General features: G+C 44.4%; 1 protein-coding gene across 5 annotated transcripts in view; it reads left to right on the plus strand.

The window, feature by feature from the left end:
• DENND1A (DENN domain containing 1A) overlaps window positions 1–17433 on the plus strand; it is a 624449-nt gene that overhangs the window by 374573 nt on the left and 232443 nt on the right. For all 5 annotated transcript variants that reach the window (XM_030885630.2, XM_045290194.1, XM_045290191.1 and 2 more), the window contains exon 11: window positions 14131–14176. In XM_030885630.2, coding sequence (XP_030741490.1) covers window positions 14131–14176 — 46 coding nt within the window. The remainder of the gene's footprint in view (window positions 1–14130; window positions 14177–17433) is intronic.

Raw genomic sequence — 17433 nt, forward strand, 5'->3', positions numbered from 1 at the left:
GACCGCTTGCTTCCCTAAAGGCTTACAACTTTGGAAACCCTTAAAGAACAGTTCTCATCTGTCCGGTAGGGTCACTGTGAATTAGAATTAACTCAGTTTTTGTTTGGTACCTTAAGGATTGTTTGCATTCCTGTTGGTGGGAATAAAATTCAATTGGAGGTCAGTGTGGGGGAAACAGATAAACCTGCCTCTGATCCTGGCTTCACACGTGCTAGCTTTCAATTCACTGGACTTCTCTAAGCCTACTTTCCCTTGTGTCAAATGGGAATATTAGCACAAAGCGGGTGCTCAGCAAATAGGGCATCGTTGTTGTTAGAGGCCTCCAAGTCAGTTCTGACGCATAGTGGCCCCATGGACCACAGAGCAAAACACTGCTCGGTCCTGTACCCTCCTCCTGATTGTGATTATGTTTGAGCCCATTGTTGTAGACGCTGTGTCAGTCCATCTCATTGAAAGGCTTCCTCATTTTCACCCGCTCCCTACTTTACTTTGCCAAGGATGACAGCCTTTTCCAAGGCCTGGTTGTTCCTGATAATGTGTCTGAAGTATGCGAGCTAAGGACTCCCCATCCTGCCTTGTAAGGAGGACTCTGGTTGTACTCTTCCAAAACATGTTTGTTCCTCTGGTAGTCTTCTTCTGCACCACAATCCAAATTTGTCATTTCTCCTCTCTTCCTTCTTAATGGTCCCGCTTTCAAGACAAATGAGGCAACTCCAGGAATGCCCAAGTCCTCAAGGTGACATCTGTGCTCTTCCGGATGGTAAAGAGGTCTTGAGCAGCAGGTTTACTGAACACAAAATATCGTCTGAGTTCTTGGTTGCTGCTTATGTGAGTGTGGATTATGGATCCAAGTAAACTGAAAGCCTTGACAGTGTCAGTCCATTGTGCATTTATTATGATGTTATCCACTGTCCAGTTTGTTGTGAAGATCTCTGCTTTCTTTACATTGAGTTGTAAACCATACTGAGGCTGTAGTGTTTAATCTTCCATTAGTAAGTGCTTTAAGTCCTTCAAACAAGGTTGTACTATCTACATGTGGCAGATTGTTAATGAACCTTCCTTCCAATCCTGGTGCCTCGTTTTCCTTCAGATGGTCCAGCGCCTCAGATTATTTGCTCAGCATACAGATCGGATCAGCATGGTGAAAGGATACAAGGCTGGTCTGCAACTTTCCTGACCCATGCACCATCCCCATGTTCTGTTCAAACACATGAGCTCATTTAAGTTCTGAAATTCCCATTCTTCACACAGTTTGTTCAAGACCACACAGTCGAATGCTTTTGCAGAGTTAATGAAACAAAAGCAAGCATCTTTCTGGTATCCTCTGCTTTCAGCCAAGATTCATCTGATGTTGGCAATGATAGCCCTCTGTTCTACATACTCTTCTGAATCCAACTTGAATTTATGGCAGCTCCCTGTTGATATACTGCTGTGACGGCTTTTGAATTCTCTTCTGCAAAACTTTACTTGCATGTGACATTAATTATATTGTTGAATTTCCACATTCTGCCAGGTCACTGTCCTTTGACTCTCTTCCCATTGGTTAGCTACATAGCTTCTTCCAAATTCCTTGGTGTAGACTAATGAGAATACTTCTGGCATTGCATCAGTTTGTTGAAACATTGTGATTGTTTTTCTCTCAATCCCTGGAGCCTTGTTGTGTTTGTTTGTTTTTTTGCCATTGTTAGTTCCGTCAGTATCATAGGCTGTTGATTATATGCATCTTCTTGAAATGGATGAATGCTAACCAATTTTTTTTTGATACGGTGACTCGATGTATTTATTTCATCTTCTTTTGATGCTTCTTGGATCATTCACTGTTTTGGTCATAGAATCCTACAATATTTCAACTTGAGACTTGGATTTATATTATCTCTTTCATCTTAACTGGGTGTTGTGAATTTCAATTGGGTTTTGTTGTATATATGTAGATAAGTTCCAACAAAATCTGCTTGAGGTTCTCAAGACTCAGTTAAGATGGAAGTGGACTTAGTAAAGATATTTGGCTAACAGCTCCTTGTTCACCCCAAACTCTGTGCTATTTACATCATCTTGAAGGTTGAATTGCCACAAATAAGCAATAGCAGTGTGTCTTTCCATCTTGTAGCAGTATTTATGAGTTAGAAGTTAGAAACTGTTAGATGGTTTGAATTTGAGAATACATTCCTTCCTAAGGAATTCAAGTATTCAGACGAGAATTTTTTTTTCAAAGGGTAACAACCAACAAGGGACCAAGACAGTTCCAATCCTCAGGATGGTAGCATTGCAATAGGAGCTCATCAGGAGGGAGACGAGAGAAGGGCCAGGATTTCCATTTCAGGCACAAAGAGTAATTGAGTCTGTGGTGGACCTCATAGTTTGAAATTGGGCAAACAATGTTTAGTACTTGAACACAGAAAAATTATAAATTGCTAGGTAAATCCCCAGCTAAGATTTGGCTGAATTTGACCTCAGGCTTGAGCAGAAAAGCCAAGTAGAAAAAAAATGTTCAGGTGTGGATATCCAAGGTCTGGGTCCAAATCATGGTTCTGGTTCGACCGATGATGTGACTTTGAATGAATTATGTAATATCTCTGTATCTTAGTTTCTTCATCTGCAAAGTTACTGTCAAGAACATAGCTGACATAGAGACTAAAATCAAGTATGTACTAAATTATAGCAACAAAAAAAAAAAAAGCAAAAGTCTCTGAAGATGGTTAGCATCAAACCCTTCACTTGGCGCTCCAAGCTATGCCCCCAGACAGCACAAATGGTCCGAGCCTGCCTTCCCTCCAACAGGAGCAGCATATCCTCACAGTGATGCCGAGACTTTCAGTGCCAGAGAAGACAGAATGTCTTTAATAGAGGAATGTCCCTTCCCTCGTTGGAATATGGGGGCTGTTGGCTCATCTCCCTCCCTTTGTAGGGGTCCTTCTGACTGTAGTTTAACTGCCCAAGGACCCTCCACCTCACCTGCTGCTCTATCTGAATTTGAGCCCCTGTACCTGTCATTTAGGGCCTGCTCTCTCTGTCCCCCTTGTACTGTCTGACTGGTAAGAGACAATAATAGACCGTCCCTGGGTCAGTTTCTGACTAACATCTATAGGCCATACCTGGCTTACCTGACCAAGTCATAGCCTGATTTTCCACTTCTAATGACACATTCTGTATGTAATTCCTGACTCCTCCTTGACCTTAATCCTGCCTCGAACCTGACACTTAGACAACGTCAGAATATGTGAAGTGTAGTGGAGTACTCTCTGTAGTAAACTCCTTCTAGGTAGAATTATGTGAACCATAAGTCACCAGTGGAGTAGGAGCCACAGGAGATGGAAAAGCATGGTCATGGGTAGCTTCTGCCTTGGGGCAAGTTATCTCCTGGGAAGGCTTTTTGCAAAAGTTGTCCCTCCTCTCAGTCGTGAGGACAAGGAAGCATATGTGAAGCTGCGGGATGGTGCAGAGTTCTGAGTAATCTGTCAAGGCGTGGGCTTGTCTTCCCCTTAAATGTGGAAAGCCAAGAGGGCAGCCTTTGAAGGCAATTATGGGCTGTGCATCTTGGCATGTGGAATACCTTCTTCGTCTTAGAAAACCAAACAGAAGAAAATTATTTTCCTCATGTTACTAGTTGTATCTTCCATTTTTACACTTTTCCGTGTTCCTTCCTTTTGATTTATTTCTCCATAAATCTCTCTTTTATTTTGCTCTTGTTGTTGCTTGTGTACCTGATTTCTTTGTGCATTTCTACAAGAATCTCCTGGGCTACTAGGCTCCCAGCCCGGGACTTCCCTTTTGCAGCTGGCTGTAGCTGTAATGGTTCTCATTGGATTCTCGGTGGCAACAGAGAGCCCTGTCTCCTGACCTTTCCTCTGTGATTAACTTTTCCTGCTGCAGTGGGCTTAGCCATGGAGCCTTTCCTGGTGTTTTCCAAGTCTGTCGCCTTCCGGTAGATTGAGGAGGCACAAAAGGGCAGGCTACTCTAGGCTTTGATGTTGACCTCTATAGGTTTTCCTCCAAGCATTATCTTTGTAACTCGTGCATTCATTTTGGTTCATTCCAGTGGTTTGTAGCTCTAGAAGGCATCCTCCTCTCAAAGCGCCCCCTCTGTAGGTTACCCTGGGGAGCCCAGAGGATCCTGCTCAGAAGGGCATTGCCCTTTTTTTCCCTGTCACTGATCAGCCCCACTGAAGTACATGTGTCTTCCATTAGCAAGCTTCTCCAATGCTGACCAGTGGGCTCATTCTGAGTCCATCTCCACTGCTGGGAGGCTATGTGCTCTGGCTGCTGAAAGTGCAAATGGAATTGGGTAGCCTCCACCTCCACCCCTGATCTAGAAGTGCTCATGGTCTCCTCGTGGATTTTCATCCTCTGTTAATGCTCATAAATCAGTGAAGGCTGTGATGGAAAACAGGCAAGAAGCGAAGTGTCTTTTTTCCCTAAGAAAAAGCATGCGTAACTCATGGCATTCCCACCAGTTCTGCTTCTCAGGCCATATTTTCTGCCTCTCAACCTGCTGTGACCTTTGTCGAGTCACTTGACCTTCTTGAGCCATCGGCCCCTCTGTAAATGATGGAGATCAGCCTTTCAAGATTGCTGCAAAGACGAAATGAAGTAATCTTAGGTCCATACCTGCTAGTCTCCTGGTAATGGTGCACATGCCTACAACAGTTTACTTATTTAATGCCTGCTTGATAAGCATGAGATCAACAAGGCCCAGAGATGTAGGTTTTTTTCATCTCCCCCATGCCCAGGCCAATGTGGTGCCTGCTGGCACAGTAATCTTTGCTGGCTGAGTGGCTGATCAGATTGTGGAAAACACTTGAGCACATAGGAACTATGAGGGCGTACCCCAGAAAAGCTGGAATTATACCGGGGGGAGTGGAACTTTCAGAGGATGCATTTATCTTGCTAGGCGAACATCAAGCAACCCCCTCTGAGTTAGTGCACCCAGTGGTGTCACCTGGGAAGGTTCTCTCTGGTCACAGTGAATTTTTCATAAAAGCAGTTTTCCTTGAACCTCATTTTTGTGATGGCCGATTTAAGAGAAGAACATGCGGCTGTGAACTTTTGTTTTCTGCTCAGGAAAAATCGCCACATACATTGTTGTGATGTTGAACCCAGCTTACAAGGACAGTACTATGGGAAAAACTCAAGTGTATGATTGGTTTTCTCAGTTCAAAAGAGGTGAAATGTTCATTGATGACAAATTCAATCTGGATGTCCACCAACTTCCTGAATGGACAAAAATGTCCACTCGTAGTACATTTGCAGTTAATTCCACCAGGTCAGACTGTTAATCAAGCTTTTTCTTTAGATGTTCTGAAAAGATTGCTTAACAGTGTGGGACAAAAGAGGTCTGATTTGTGGCAGACAGGGGACTGGTTTTGCCACTATGACCATGCTCCCACTCATGTAGCCATCTCAGTGGGCCAGTTTTGGGCAAAAATACAAAACAAAACAGCATGCCTCTCTTGCCTCACACACCTTACTCACCTGGCCTCCCTCCATGTGACTTCTTTTTGTTTCCACGAATGAAGAAAGATGAAAGGACAGCAAGAAAAAACCAAGGGAGGTGCTGTCCGCCGCCCAAACAGATGCGTTTGAAAAATGTTTCCAAGAATGGAATCACAGATTTGACAAGGGTATTGCATGTAATGGAGAGTGCTTTGAAGGTGATAAAGTTGTTTTGTAAAAAATTTAAACACAGTATGTAGCTTTGAAAAAAATTTCATTTGGGGGGTGGTACCCCCTAGTATACCAGAAGATGTTAGGTTTCTCTCCACCTCCCAGGTTGCCTTTTTTTAAAAAATTATTTTACTGGGGGCTCGTACAGTTCTCATCACAATCCATACATCCATCCATTGTGTTAAGCACATATGTACATTTGCTGCCCTCATCATCATTCTCAAACCATTTGCCCTCCACCTCAGCTCTTAATATCAGTTGCTCATTTTCGCCCTCCCTCCCTCATGAACCCTTCATAATTCACAACTTATTATAGTTTTGCCATAAGTTACACTGTCCGACGTCTCCCCCCACCCTCTTCTCTGCTGCCCCTCTCCCCCAGGGAGGAGGCAATACCTAGATTCTTGTAATCGGTTCCCCCTTTCCACCCCACATTCCCTTCACCTTCCAGGCCTCGCCCCTTTCACCACTGGTCCTGAAGGGATCCTCTGTCCTGGATTCCCTGTGTTTCCAGTTGCTATCTGTACCAATGTACATCCTCTGGTCTAGCCAGATTTGTAAGGTAGAATTGGGATCATGATAGGGGTGGGGAGGAAGCATTTAAGAACTAGAGGAAAGTTTTATATGTTTCATCGTTGCTACCCTGCACCCTGATTGGCTTGTCTCCTCCCCTCAACCCTTCAGCGAGGGGGTGTCCAGTTGCCATTTTCCAATTTATGCCTCTGAGCACCTTCTTTATTTTTCCCTTCTGGGCACCACAAAACATTTTCCTCATCCTCTTTGCTTCCGTAGATTGGGAGCCACATTTGTGGCTACCCCAGCAGGTTTGCAGAAGTGAAGAGCATGCATTCGAAGGGCCATCCTCACCCTTGCCCCCATGTTGCCCTCTCCCCTGATCTCTTTTCCTACCATGATTTCCTAATCATATAGACCGTTTTAAATCCAGTTTGGAGTAAAAAGGAGTATCAGCAAATCCCAGCTTACTAAGGTAAATAATCATTTTATTCTGGTTATGACGTACACCTTTGCTGTTTACTTGTTTAGATTATAATCTCAAATAACAGTTTTTCTGACATGTAGCACAGTGGTTCAGAAAATGATTCTAAGCAAGAAGTGGCAGAAGAGACTCTGAAAACAGAAGGATTTGGGCTAGACTCCCCCATTACCTCTGTTCTTTGATCCTTTTCTAGAACCCTTTCATTATAAAATGGGTGGTGTCCTCGGCTTACTTGAGGGTGGGATGAGGAACTCGAGTGTCCTGCACAGCCCGTGGTGTGTGCTGCCCACTCTCAGGAGATGGCAGCTCTCCTGTGTTTTCTGTTCCTGTTCCAACCACGGCACCAATAGATTCTGGGCAACAGCGCCTGAGAGTTCTCATCCTCTACATTGAGACTCCAGAATTAGCATGTGCGTTACGGGGTGTTTTGTGCCAAGTGAGTAATCCAGACCAACAGGGGATTAACAATCACTGGGTGATCTGAGAAGCCATGCTTGCTGGGCAGCGTGGTGTCAGTAGGGCTCTAAGGAGTGATACTGAGGCCGAGGTGACACTGTGTGACTCAGGGCCGAAGCAGGTTTGGAACAGGAGGTTTCCTATGGTGAGGGGAGAGGTGGTCAGACAGGATATGTGGAGTCAAGAGACTTGGCACATCTGCCAGCTGGCCAGCCTTTGAGGAGCAGGTTAGAGAAAAGTTCAGCTCCTTCTACTCCTTCCACCAGCTGTGGAAATGCCTGGCTTCTGAAAAACAGTACACTTGTGTAGTCTCAGCATAATGCACTTGGGTTCCAGTCTCAATTCTGCCATTTACCAACTGCGGGCCCCTCAATTAGTTGTTTTGCTTCCCTAACCCTCCCTTCCACATGTATAAAATGATGGTAGTAGTGCACTATAGGAGGTGATGATACTTAGCTCACACTGGTGTCATGAAGATCCAGTGATAAAGTCCCATCAACCCCTTGGCCTAGAGCCGGCTGGTGGCAAATTTGCAGACAATGGTAGCTGCTCCGAGTGGCTCTGTGTGCAGCACTGGCCACTACACATTAGTCTGGAGAACATCCCTCTGGTCACTATCAAGAAGACCAGCACTATGATTGTTTTGTGTTCTCCAGCACCTGTGTTGTATGGTCTTTGTTCTTGTTCTCGCTCCTATTGTTTTGTCCTCCAGCCTCTAACAGTGCAAGCCCTCATTATTTCAGAGCAGAGTTTATAACTGTAAGAGAGGCTGTGTTTACACTTTTGTTTCTTCACACACACATACACAACTACAAATGCATAAGACCTCTTTCAGAGTTTTCTTTTCCTTTAAAAATAGTGAACCAAGAAAAGACTTGTAGGATCCCCTGTGCTAGTCAGGGTATTTGGTTAAGAAGGTGTTTTGCCTCTGAGAAGTAAAATGGGTTTTATGATGTGTAAATTGTCATGCTAGCTACACATTTATAGGGGAAAAAGAAAAGAAAAACGGCGAGCTATCCAAATCCCTGGGCAACCCTAAGCTATCTTTCTTGCTGATGTCAAAGAGGTGTAGCTCACCTGGAGGTGAGGCGTCCCCCTCCCCACTTTGTCTTCGGAAGCTGTATTTTATGATTTTTAGCAGCCAGTGTTCCCTTATTTCACCTGACTCTTTTCCAATTAGTAGCCACTCACCTCAGGGGAACATAATTAAGAGGGCTCTAGTTATCTGGGGGAAAGGAATTAAACAAATTGTGAAAGTGCAGTAATAATGAACGGGGGCTACAGGGCCATTAATAAGTCTGCAGTATCCATATTCATGGCTGCTCATTGCTAGAGATGAGCTCAAGCTCTAGGCCTTGCCTGCAAGAGAAGAACTCTGCACGACAGGCCTAGAGTTTTCAGGTGAACCCCCTCACCCACCCCGGTACCCACCCTCGTTTCCAGTTGACATCAGTCCTGAAGGCCCAGTGTGTGATAGCAGTGACTTGCGGTCCACTGGCCCTGAGTGGAAGTGAGCACTTCACCACTAACTAGCTTATGACCTTGGGTGCGTTATTTGACCTTTGTGGGTCTGTTCCCCAACCTGAATATGTGGCTAGTTGCCCTACCTTGCCGAATGGCCTTGAGATTTATTTACGTAAATAACTTAAGAAAGGCGCTGGCCCAGTGGCTGGAATGTGGTAGCTCCATAAATATGAGTTCATTTTTCCCCTAGGGAGGCTTCAGACTAAAGATACATTTCAGGTACAGGTCAGTCTATTGTGATTGTCTTGACACCAGTAGCAGAACCCCTGCCCTTTACAGAGGAGAAGGAAGAAAGAGTAGTGTCTACTCTCCCAGGCTGGAACTGGTGAAGGCAGGAAGTGTAATAATTCTCAAGAACAAAGGCATAGTGCCGCTGTACCCTAGTTTGCCATTGTAAGAGGCATGGTGGCATCTTGCTATCTTTGTCAGCCATAATGCAGCTGTGATGCAGTTTTCATAACCTTCCTATGATGAACTTGGTCATAGCTGTTGATATCATCACCACTTTAATCGCATGTATTGTTGGTTTTGCCCATGTTGTGTTGAATTGCCATTTACAAATGACTTCAAAACACTGCACTGTGGTTCTGCTTTGAATTAAGATGTCCCTGGGCCTACTGAAAGGAACAAAGCGGAGAAGCAGGGTATAGAGTTGTTATTAGCAGAACAGACATTTGCATTCATATTTTCTTGAAAACCAAGCAAATTCTGTATCGGACCAACAAAAGGAAGATAGCACCTGGGGGGAGAAGCTTGAAGACATTTTCTCACTGAGAACCGTGTGGGGAAAGCATGGACCGTGATGTCTCTGAGTCACAAGGTGATCCAGATGAGTTGGACTCTGAATCTGAAAAGACTTTTTAGGAATGGCTTACCAAATTTATTCTGCTAGATTTTCCTTTTCATGTATACCCAAGAGGGAAAATTATCCCCCCTGTCCACCTTATCTAAAATCAAGAGCTTTTTCAACCAATATAAATAGAATAATGTTAGGTGACAAGAAAACAATGCAGCATTTACTTGATACACCGTGTTTCCATTAGTGCATAATAAAAGAGTGAAGGTGCTTTCCTGAAGGAAGGAAGAAACAGGCTCACTGAACTCAGTGGAGTAGCTGGGATAAGAGAAGCTGCTCAGCAGTCAGAAACCCATGAGTAGAGAAGCTTCAGGTCAAGCACCTTCTATTTGTCATTGAATCTTATCTGTCCTTTCAAGGGTTCAATGGGCATCCTGGAACTAGGTGTACGTCTTCAGAATTGGGGCTGTAACAAGAAATTCTTCTCCAGGCAAAAGGAGAATCCAATGGTACCAGCCACGTGAGTCCCAAGGACCCCATTTAGACACGAGAACAGCCCCTCTCATGTGCTGCTCCTTTGCTGGGTACCTCACGGGTTTTCCTAACCCATTCAACAATCCTGGAAGAGTTCTACACCGTGGGAAAACATTTGGTTGGAAGATGGATGGATGGATTTTAATGTTTATGCCCTTGGACTTAGGAACTCATACACATGAAATTGTGAGTTTTCATTATGGTGAAAAATTGATGCAGCTAGCTATGGAACTCTAGGAATGTGGTTCAGTAAAGTATGGCACATCCGATACTTGCTGAAGTGTGAAACAGTCTTAATGCACACAAAAGCTATAGAACAATATAGGAAATGCTAGTGTAGCCAGTGAAAAATAAGGAAACATATGCAGTAAGCATATAATACACACATACATGCAAAATACATACATATAAAGTATATATTATCAAGGATGTAAAAATGCTTGTTGATGTGGGCCGGTGTTAAAAGGGAATAATGCAAAAGTAAGGGGAATTGTGTGAGGATGATGTGATTATGGGTGGGTGATGTTTGCATCCCCAAAACTTCTCTTCAGAATAAAAGAGCCAAGAAGAATAGATTTCCAAAGAAAACAACTCTGTAGCTGCAGTAATGGCTCAGGTGTATGGAGAATGGAACTTGTTTCCAGAACATAGCTAGAATTAATCACTATATATTTGGAAAACTGAGATGTTAAGGAGAAATCTGAGTTGTTTTTCTTCTCCTGATCCCCCACTTCTTGGAATTTGTAAATAGTTTATTTGCAAAGGGTGGGGGTGCAAAGATAGTAGATTCAGGGAAGCATTTGAAACTTTTTAAGCAAATGATGACAGTGTAAAAGGTGTTTTTTCAAACTTGCATTCATACAAAACATAGAATTGCTATGGTTTCTGAATAAATGTATTTTAAATATTTTCTAAATACAGTGCCGTTTCAGCCCTAACAATACTTGGCTAAGAAACTACAGTTCTGGGATAAGCCATAATTACTCTTTGGAAGATTATTGGGCTTAAAACAAGCAAACAAATGTACAAATGTGCTTGACACAATGGATGCATGTGTATATTGTAATAAGAGCTGTATGAGTCCCCAATAAAATAATTTTTTGAAAAAATTAAAAAAAACAACAGACAAACAAAAATGCCTACCTAAAGAGGCCGGAAGACAGGACCTTGACAACACTGTTTCATCTTGCATCTGGAATCACTTTTATACAACTCCGTTTTCCTCTCTTTCAAAGTACTACTGATTTGATTGCAGCCCAAAAGTGCATGGCATTAAAACCCACACACTTCAATGCCTGAAAATATTTCTTCTGATAAGCTTTGGTTAAGTTATACAAAGGACTTTTGCTATAGATATTTATTTTCACCTTTTTCTCATGCTTGTGTAAAATGTCTTTTTCTGAATGGTAACTTATTCTTTTTTAGCAGTTAATTTCAGGTTCTGAAATTCTAATTAAAACTCAAGGTCCCTAGTCAATTGCAACATGAAGTGCAGAGGCTGGAGACATTGCTCAGATTTGCTTCCATATCCGAGTGGGCCTTTTCTCCCGTCTATGTGTCAGGCTACACTTCTGGACATATTTATAAGTGGCCAGTTTTTTCCCTGGAATGTTGCACTCTTCCTGCTTCCTTCATTACATTAGGCAAGGTTCCACTCGATGAGACATTTTCAGTCTTAAGACTTCCTGCCGGGGTTCAGACTTTGTATTTTTGACATTGAAGCTGTTGTGTTCCCGAAGCTACTTAATTAGAAACACATTCATTTCAGTGCACGCTGGAAAAAGCTTGGACAGCAGAGCCAGGCACGCTGGGAAGTTTGAGCATTTGTGTCGCTGGCAGCTAAGCTAATGGTTTACAGTTTAAGGTGGGGGGGAATATCGTAGGGCATTTCCTCACCCAGAGAAGCGAAGAGAAGCCGAATGTGCACAGCAGATACCTTTATAAAATAAAAAAAATAACAAGAATGAAGAAGAATGAAAGGACAACTCTACTTTCCGTGCAGTTGTGTGTGTAGTTCTTTCTGTGGCTATTATTAGATACAAAAGTCTTCAAGAAGAACAGTTCCCAAACTGTGCTGCTAATATTCAAGTCTGGTTTACAGGCTTCCAAGATGCATCACTGCTGAGATCTGTAGTAAGGAGGACATATTATATTCTAGGGAAGGATTTGTGCTTGAAGAACTTTATTTGTTGAATGGTAATGAGGGAATTGTGCCCTTAGTTTTATATGTTTGAGCAACTTTAAAATGTAAATCCGATGTTTAAACACCTTCGTCTAGACATTACTTTCAGGATGACGTCTCAGTTCCTTAGTATTTAATAGGAAGCAACCCTTTCCTGCCTCATTCCTCACCACTCCTTGTTCTTCCAACCCTGGCCCCGAGAGAGCCATCTACTCCCATTCCTCAAGTGACTCAGGTGGCAAAGGTACCTGGTCACCCCAGGTAACTTTGCATCAAGTTCTGCCCCTCCCATAGGATGGATGTATCACATACTGGAGAGACATATAGAAAAGCTGGCAAATTCTTCCCTTTCTCCCATGCACACTTGCATGCACGTGTGCTCGTAATCTTGTCTGTGTGTGTATGTGTGCGTGTGTGCGTGCACGCACACACGCACAGAGAGATCATGTGGGAGGAAGCGCTGGATATTTTTGCCTTGGTATCATGAGGTCAGCAGGCACATGTTACCAACGAAAGGACCCTGTATTTGGAGTTAGCTTTACCACTTAAATATTTGACAAGTGCTTTAACTTCGTCAGCCTCATTTCGTCCTCTTTCTCTTTAAAATGGGGGTGATGATAACATGCACTGAGCCCTGATGGCGTCACAGTGGTTACACATTGGGCTGCAATCCGCAAGGTCAACAGTTCAAATCTACTAGCTGATCCACAGGAGAAAGATGAGGCCTTCTACTTCCATAGAGTTACAGTCTCAGAAACCTATAGGACCAGTTCTACCCTGTCCTGTTGTGTCACTGTGAGTCAAATGTCAGCTCGATGGTAGTGAATGAGAGTGCCAAGTAGCCAAATGGATTAGAAAAGATGCAGTTAAAGTTCCTTTTACAAAGCCTAGACCATTTGTCCTTGGTAGTAGCACTGTAAATACACATGCAGACACACACTTCTGAAACCAAAGGAGGACCATCCAGAATGGCCATGTTTTACCCTCCAAGTCTGGAACTGAGCTCACCCTTGTGGCTCAACTCTCAGCCAAACGATTGGCCGTACACCAGGGAGGGACACACTCATTACAGCTGTCAACCACTCGAGACCCAAAGGACCACATTTGCCCAGGGATAAAACTCAGAAGGCTGGGAGGGATAGGAAAGAGAAATGAAGGGGGCGTGCTGCTATGTTGTGGAAGTGGCCATCCATGCCTAGGAAAAAGGACGACTCGCATATGAATTGTTGAGTAGAAAACCAAGGTGTTCTGTAAGCTCCTGCCCAAACCACATTAAAAAACAAACAAATCAAACAAAGGCCCTAGTTTTTAAAAACTTTGGAGGTAGGTTCTCAGTCGCTGCTCACACACGCCCTTGGAGTCTGCGCCCAGTGAATGACGCGTTTGGAAGAGGATATCTGAGTTGCGTGTGGTCATATGGCATGTGTGCTTTGGGGGAGGAGATGCTTGTTGGCAGTCCTCTCCAAGTACCTTGTCCGAGCCAGATAGACAGAGCTGGTCTCTTGGTGGGTGAAGGAAAGAGCAGCTACAGAGTCCCTCTTCTCCGAGGCAAGTTGTTATGCTCACGGTTGGACCCTGCTGATGCCGTTCTTTGCTGTGATCACGGCACTAAGCAGTTTCGTTTGTACCAGGGACTGTACTAGTCATCGGATGCCAATTTCCTCTTCACTCTGATTATCAATCTTCCAATGAGGCGCCAGTATTGCATGTTAAAGGTAAACGGAGCTGAGGCTCTGCCCCCAAGGTTGGACGCTCCTCTCAGCACCCCATGCTGCTGCCCATGCCTGCCCACCTTTTAAAATCCATCTGAAGTCGCTAGGCTTCGGAACCAAATGTCATATTAGGTTTTCTGTTATGAGGGGAAATGTAACTGGGTGTAGATTTATTAAAGCCGTTTTTCTCCAAATAGTGAACCATCTGTAATTTCTGTTGGAAACCACAGACATTAAAGCAGCTGTGTGTCTCTGTTTCTCTTCACAGTGCTCCCATGCCCTACCTCATAGGAATCCATTTAAGTTTAATGGAGGTAAGTCGCCTTCTCTCCTCCCCACATCTCTCTGCTTGGGATTTCGGTGCATTCCCATCCATGCTAAAGACCCACCCCCAGAAGCATAACCCTTCATCCCGGAGGGTGGAGCAGCCAAGCCGCCCAGTCCTTCCCCATCCCAGCACCCTCACAGCATTGAGCCTTCCTCTCTGACTCTTTCCACTGGGCTCTTGTTTTTTTGTTTCCAGTGATTTTCCACTTTGCTTGGAAATTGGAGCTGGTCAGTTCCAGGGGGTTGGGGGGGCAGGGTTGGGGAGCAGGGTAGAGGAGACAGGAGGGAAGGGTTCTTCAGGGGTTTGAATGAGGTAAGGGAAATGATTCACTTTGTGAAATGATGCTTATTATAAATTGTAATAAAAGTATTCTTTTTTATTTGTAGAAAAATAGGTTTTCCTTTTTTAAGTATTCAGAAGGGTAAAGAAGGAAATTCAAAGCTCTCCACAGTGCAGCTGTCCAGATTCCCCCATTGTTAGCATTTGGCTGGTCTTGCTCCTTGACCCAGAGTTTCCGTGGATGAATCTGTGGTTTTGTATACATGTACATAATGGATGTTATCTATGTGCAGAGTATACATTTTGTATGTATCTGTGATACCTGTTGTAGTCTTTCATTCACCTAACGTGGCTCAGGGGTTTCTACACGTCGTTTGTCTTCTCTCAGTAACACATTTTTATGTGCTACAGATCATTCTGGTTTGGGGGGGATATACCACAACTTAACCATTTTCCTGTTGTTGGACACTTAGTTGTTTGTTGCTTTTCAGTGAACGTCTTTATGCGTTAAACTCTGCCTGCATTTTTGGCCTTCACACAGGTGCCCTGAAAGTGAAAGTGCTTGGTCAGAGCAAGGACTCTGATGGCAGATTGCTTTGTGCATGACTGTGCCAATTAGAGAGCAATCCTTTTAAAGCCCTAATCTGTGCTTTTGTAAGTGCCATTAGTTTGCACCAAGTTAGACATGCACCCTCAGCCTCTCCCTGCGCAGGAGAGAGCTTAAATTTGCACTAGAGCAGGGTTGGGAAGGGGAGGGGAGCTTGCCTGTTTTTCAGAGGAGATAAGCTCTCAGAGGGAAAATCTAAAACCATGCCTGTCTGGGCGGAGGCTTTGCATGTCTTAAAGGAAGTGCTACTTCTCTTCTTCTGTTCCCTTCATTTCACATCGACGAGGACCACCTGCTTCTTCACTATCTGTTGCTCACTGTGCTATTGTGCTTACAAAAATGAAGCAAGTTGGTTATCGAAAAACCTGTTTGTTTGACATTGAGAATCTTGATCAAAATAGACCACAGAAATCTGCTCAAATTTCTAATTTGACAGGACGGCCATGTGGCTCCTACATTCTGTTAACAGTTCCTCCCTGTCATCACCCAGCCCTAAGCACATACAGTACACAGTTTATGGACTATCTTGGAGGATGCATTTAGATCAGATTGAAGAGATTTCTTCTGTGTTTTACCTTTGTTTGTCAAGTTTGGGGTTGTATTCAAAGCGGCTGTATGAAATATTAAATTTTTTTAAAGTGACTAAGTGCCAACGATTGCAGAGTTTCCTCTCTCCTGCCTCTCTTCCCACCTTCTGGACTGCTCCAGTGCAGGCTTCTTCCAGCTCTTTCATTTCGTGCCTTTGTAGCTTCAGTACTCTCCAAGTTCCCAGGCTTGGCTTTCTTTTCTTCTCTGCACGCTCTCTAGTTGCTCCACTTGCAGCATTTGCCTTACCTATCAAGTTGATGGCAGTGCTTCTCGGCTGTGATTCGAACACTGGCTTGCCTCCCTCTGAACTTCGGGTCCCAATTATCCCATGCCTGTAGAATGCCACTGAGATGAACTACAGATGTCTCAAATTCAGTCTTCCCCAAACAATGGATTGTCTACACCGAGCCCCTCCCCCTGCCGCCACCACCCCTAGGATTCCCAGTCCCTGTAGATGGCACCTTTGCCTGCAATGACACCAACCAAACTGGGGTGCACTGAGCATGGCTGAGTGACCCCTCCTCGTCTCTCTAGAGAGTCACTGAGTCTCTGAACTGTCTCTCGCCATATTCCTTCCCTGCTGTCTGCCTTGACACTTTTCTTTGTTCCCTTAGATGCTTATAAAGCACCCCTCCCTTTCATCTAGTAAGCAAAACAAAATCCCCTTCAGTTCCAAGCATTTTGCTAAGTTTGAGGGGCAAGCAGATGATTTGGAAGTTCAGTCCATCATCCCTCCTTTTAGCACCTCCTTATCTGGTCTTTCTCCTTGCAGTCGCCTGCCCTCCAACCCCCTTTTGCATGGCCCCTGAGTTCTGCACAGTCTCCATGGCTATGAAGCCTTTGCCCTGTCTAGGTCCCTTCTGAGCCAGTGCTCTCCTGGTCCCTAAACATAGCCACACTCCCACTCTGCCAGGAGCCCTGCCCTCCTCTTCCTCTTCCAAGCAGTCTCCTATTTTGTGCTGTTCCTGCGCTTACCTCTGCTGCTTGCTCTGGATGGTTGCTGTGTGCTTTCAGTCCCTCTCCTTCATCCCGTGGAGCACGAGCTCTTTGGAAACAAGGCCTGTGCCTCATTCACTGTGGTATTCCCAGGCTGCTCAAGCTGGCAGTAGCATCTGAAAATTGGGCGGAGTGAGTATTTGCAATGCATCTAGGGCCCCTTTAGCAGACAACCCTGTTGTCAAGGAACCTGGCATTAACATTTCACTTTTTAAAAATGGGAGCAATCGATCATTTACTTCTTTTTATAAGACTCTAAGGAATGCTGATGGTGCAACTGCTTGGACACTCGGCTGATAACCTAGTTTGAACCCCTCCAGCTGCTCCCCGGAGGCAGGCCTCACATGCTGTTTCCAAAAGAAATGTGAGCCCAAAAAAGATCAGAGAGGGCATTTCTGCTCTGCCACAGGGGGTCGCTGCGAGTGCAAACCGACTCTCTGAGCACCTGGCATCAACAGTATAATTCTAAGTAATATGGAACAAGGCCTTTTGTAGAGAGTCATGCAATGCAGCACCCGAGTGCACTTTGAAGCTCAAACCTGAGACCGAGTTTGACTTTAGGCGAGCAGGTACACATCCGCTCACACCACCCTTTAGAGCGCCTTTACATGAGAAGGCTTGGGAAGCACTGGCCAAGACCAATCAAGGCCCTGATGATTGACTGGGTTGGGAAGGAGTCTGGCTGCCTGTGCTGAACTCCTTTGTGTGATCACCAAGAAGAACCAAAATAGTCACCGCCCCACTCTTGGAGCCCACCAAGGCGCTTTCTAAAC

This window comes from Echinops telfairi, unplaced genomic scaffold (assembly GCF_000313985.2).
Source record: "Echinops telfairi isolate 266 unplaced genomic scaffold, ASM31398v2 ScPeMD7_32;HRSCAF=126, whole genome shotgun sequence".
In the NCBI taxonomy this organism is placed as follows: Eukaryota; Metazoa; Chordata; class Mammalia; order Afrosoricida; family Tenrecidae; genus Echinops; species Echinops telfairi.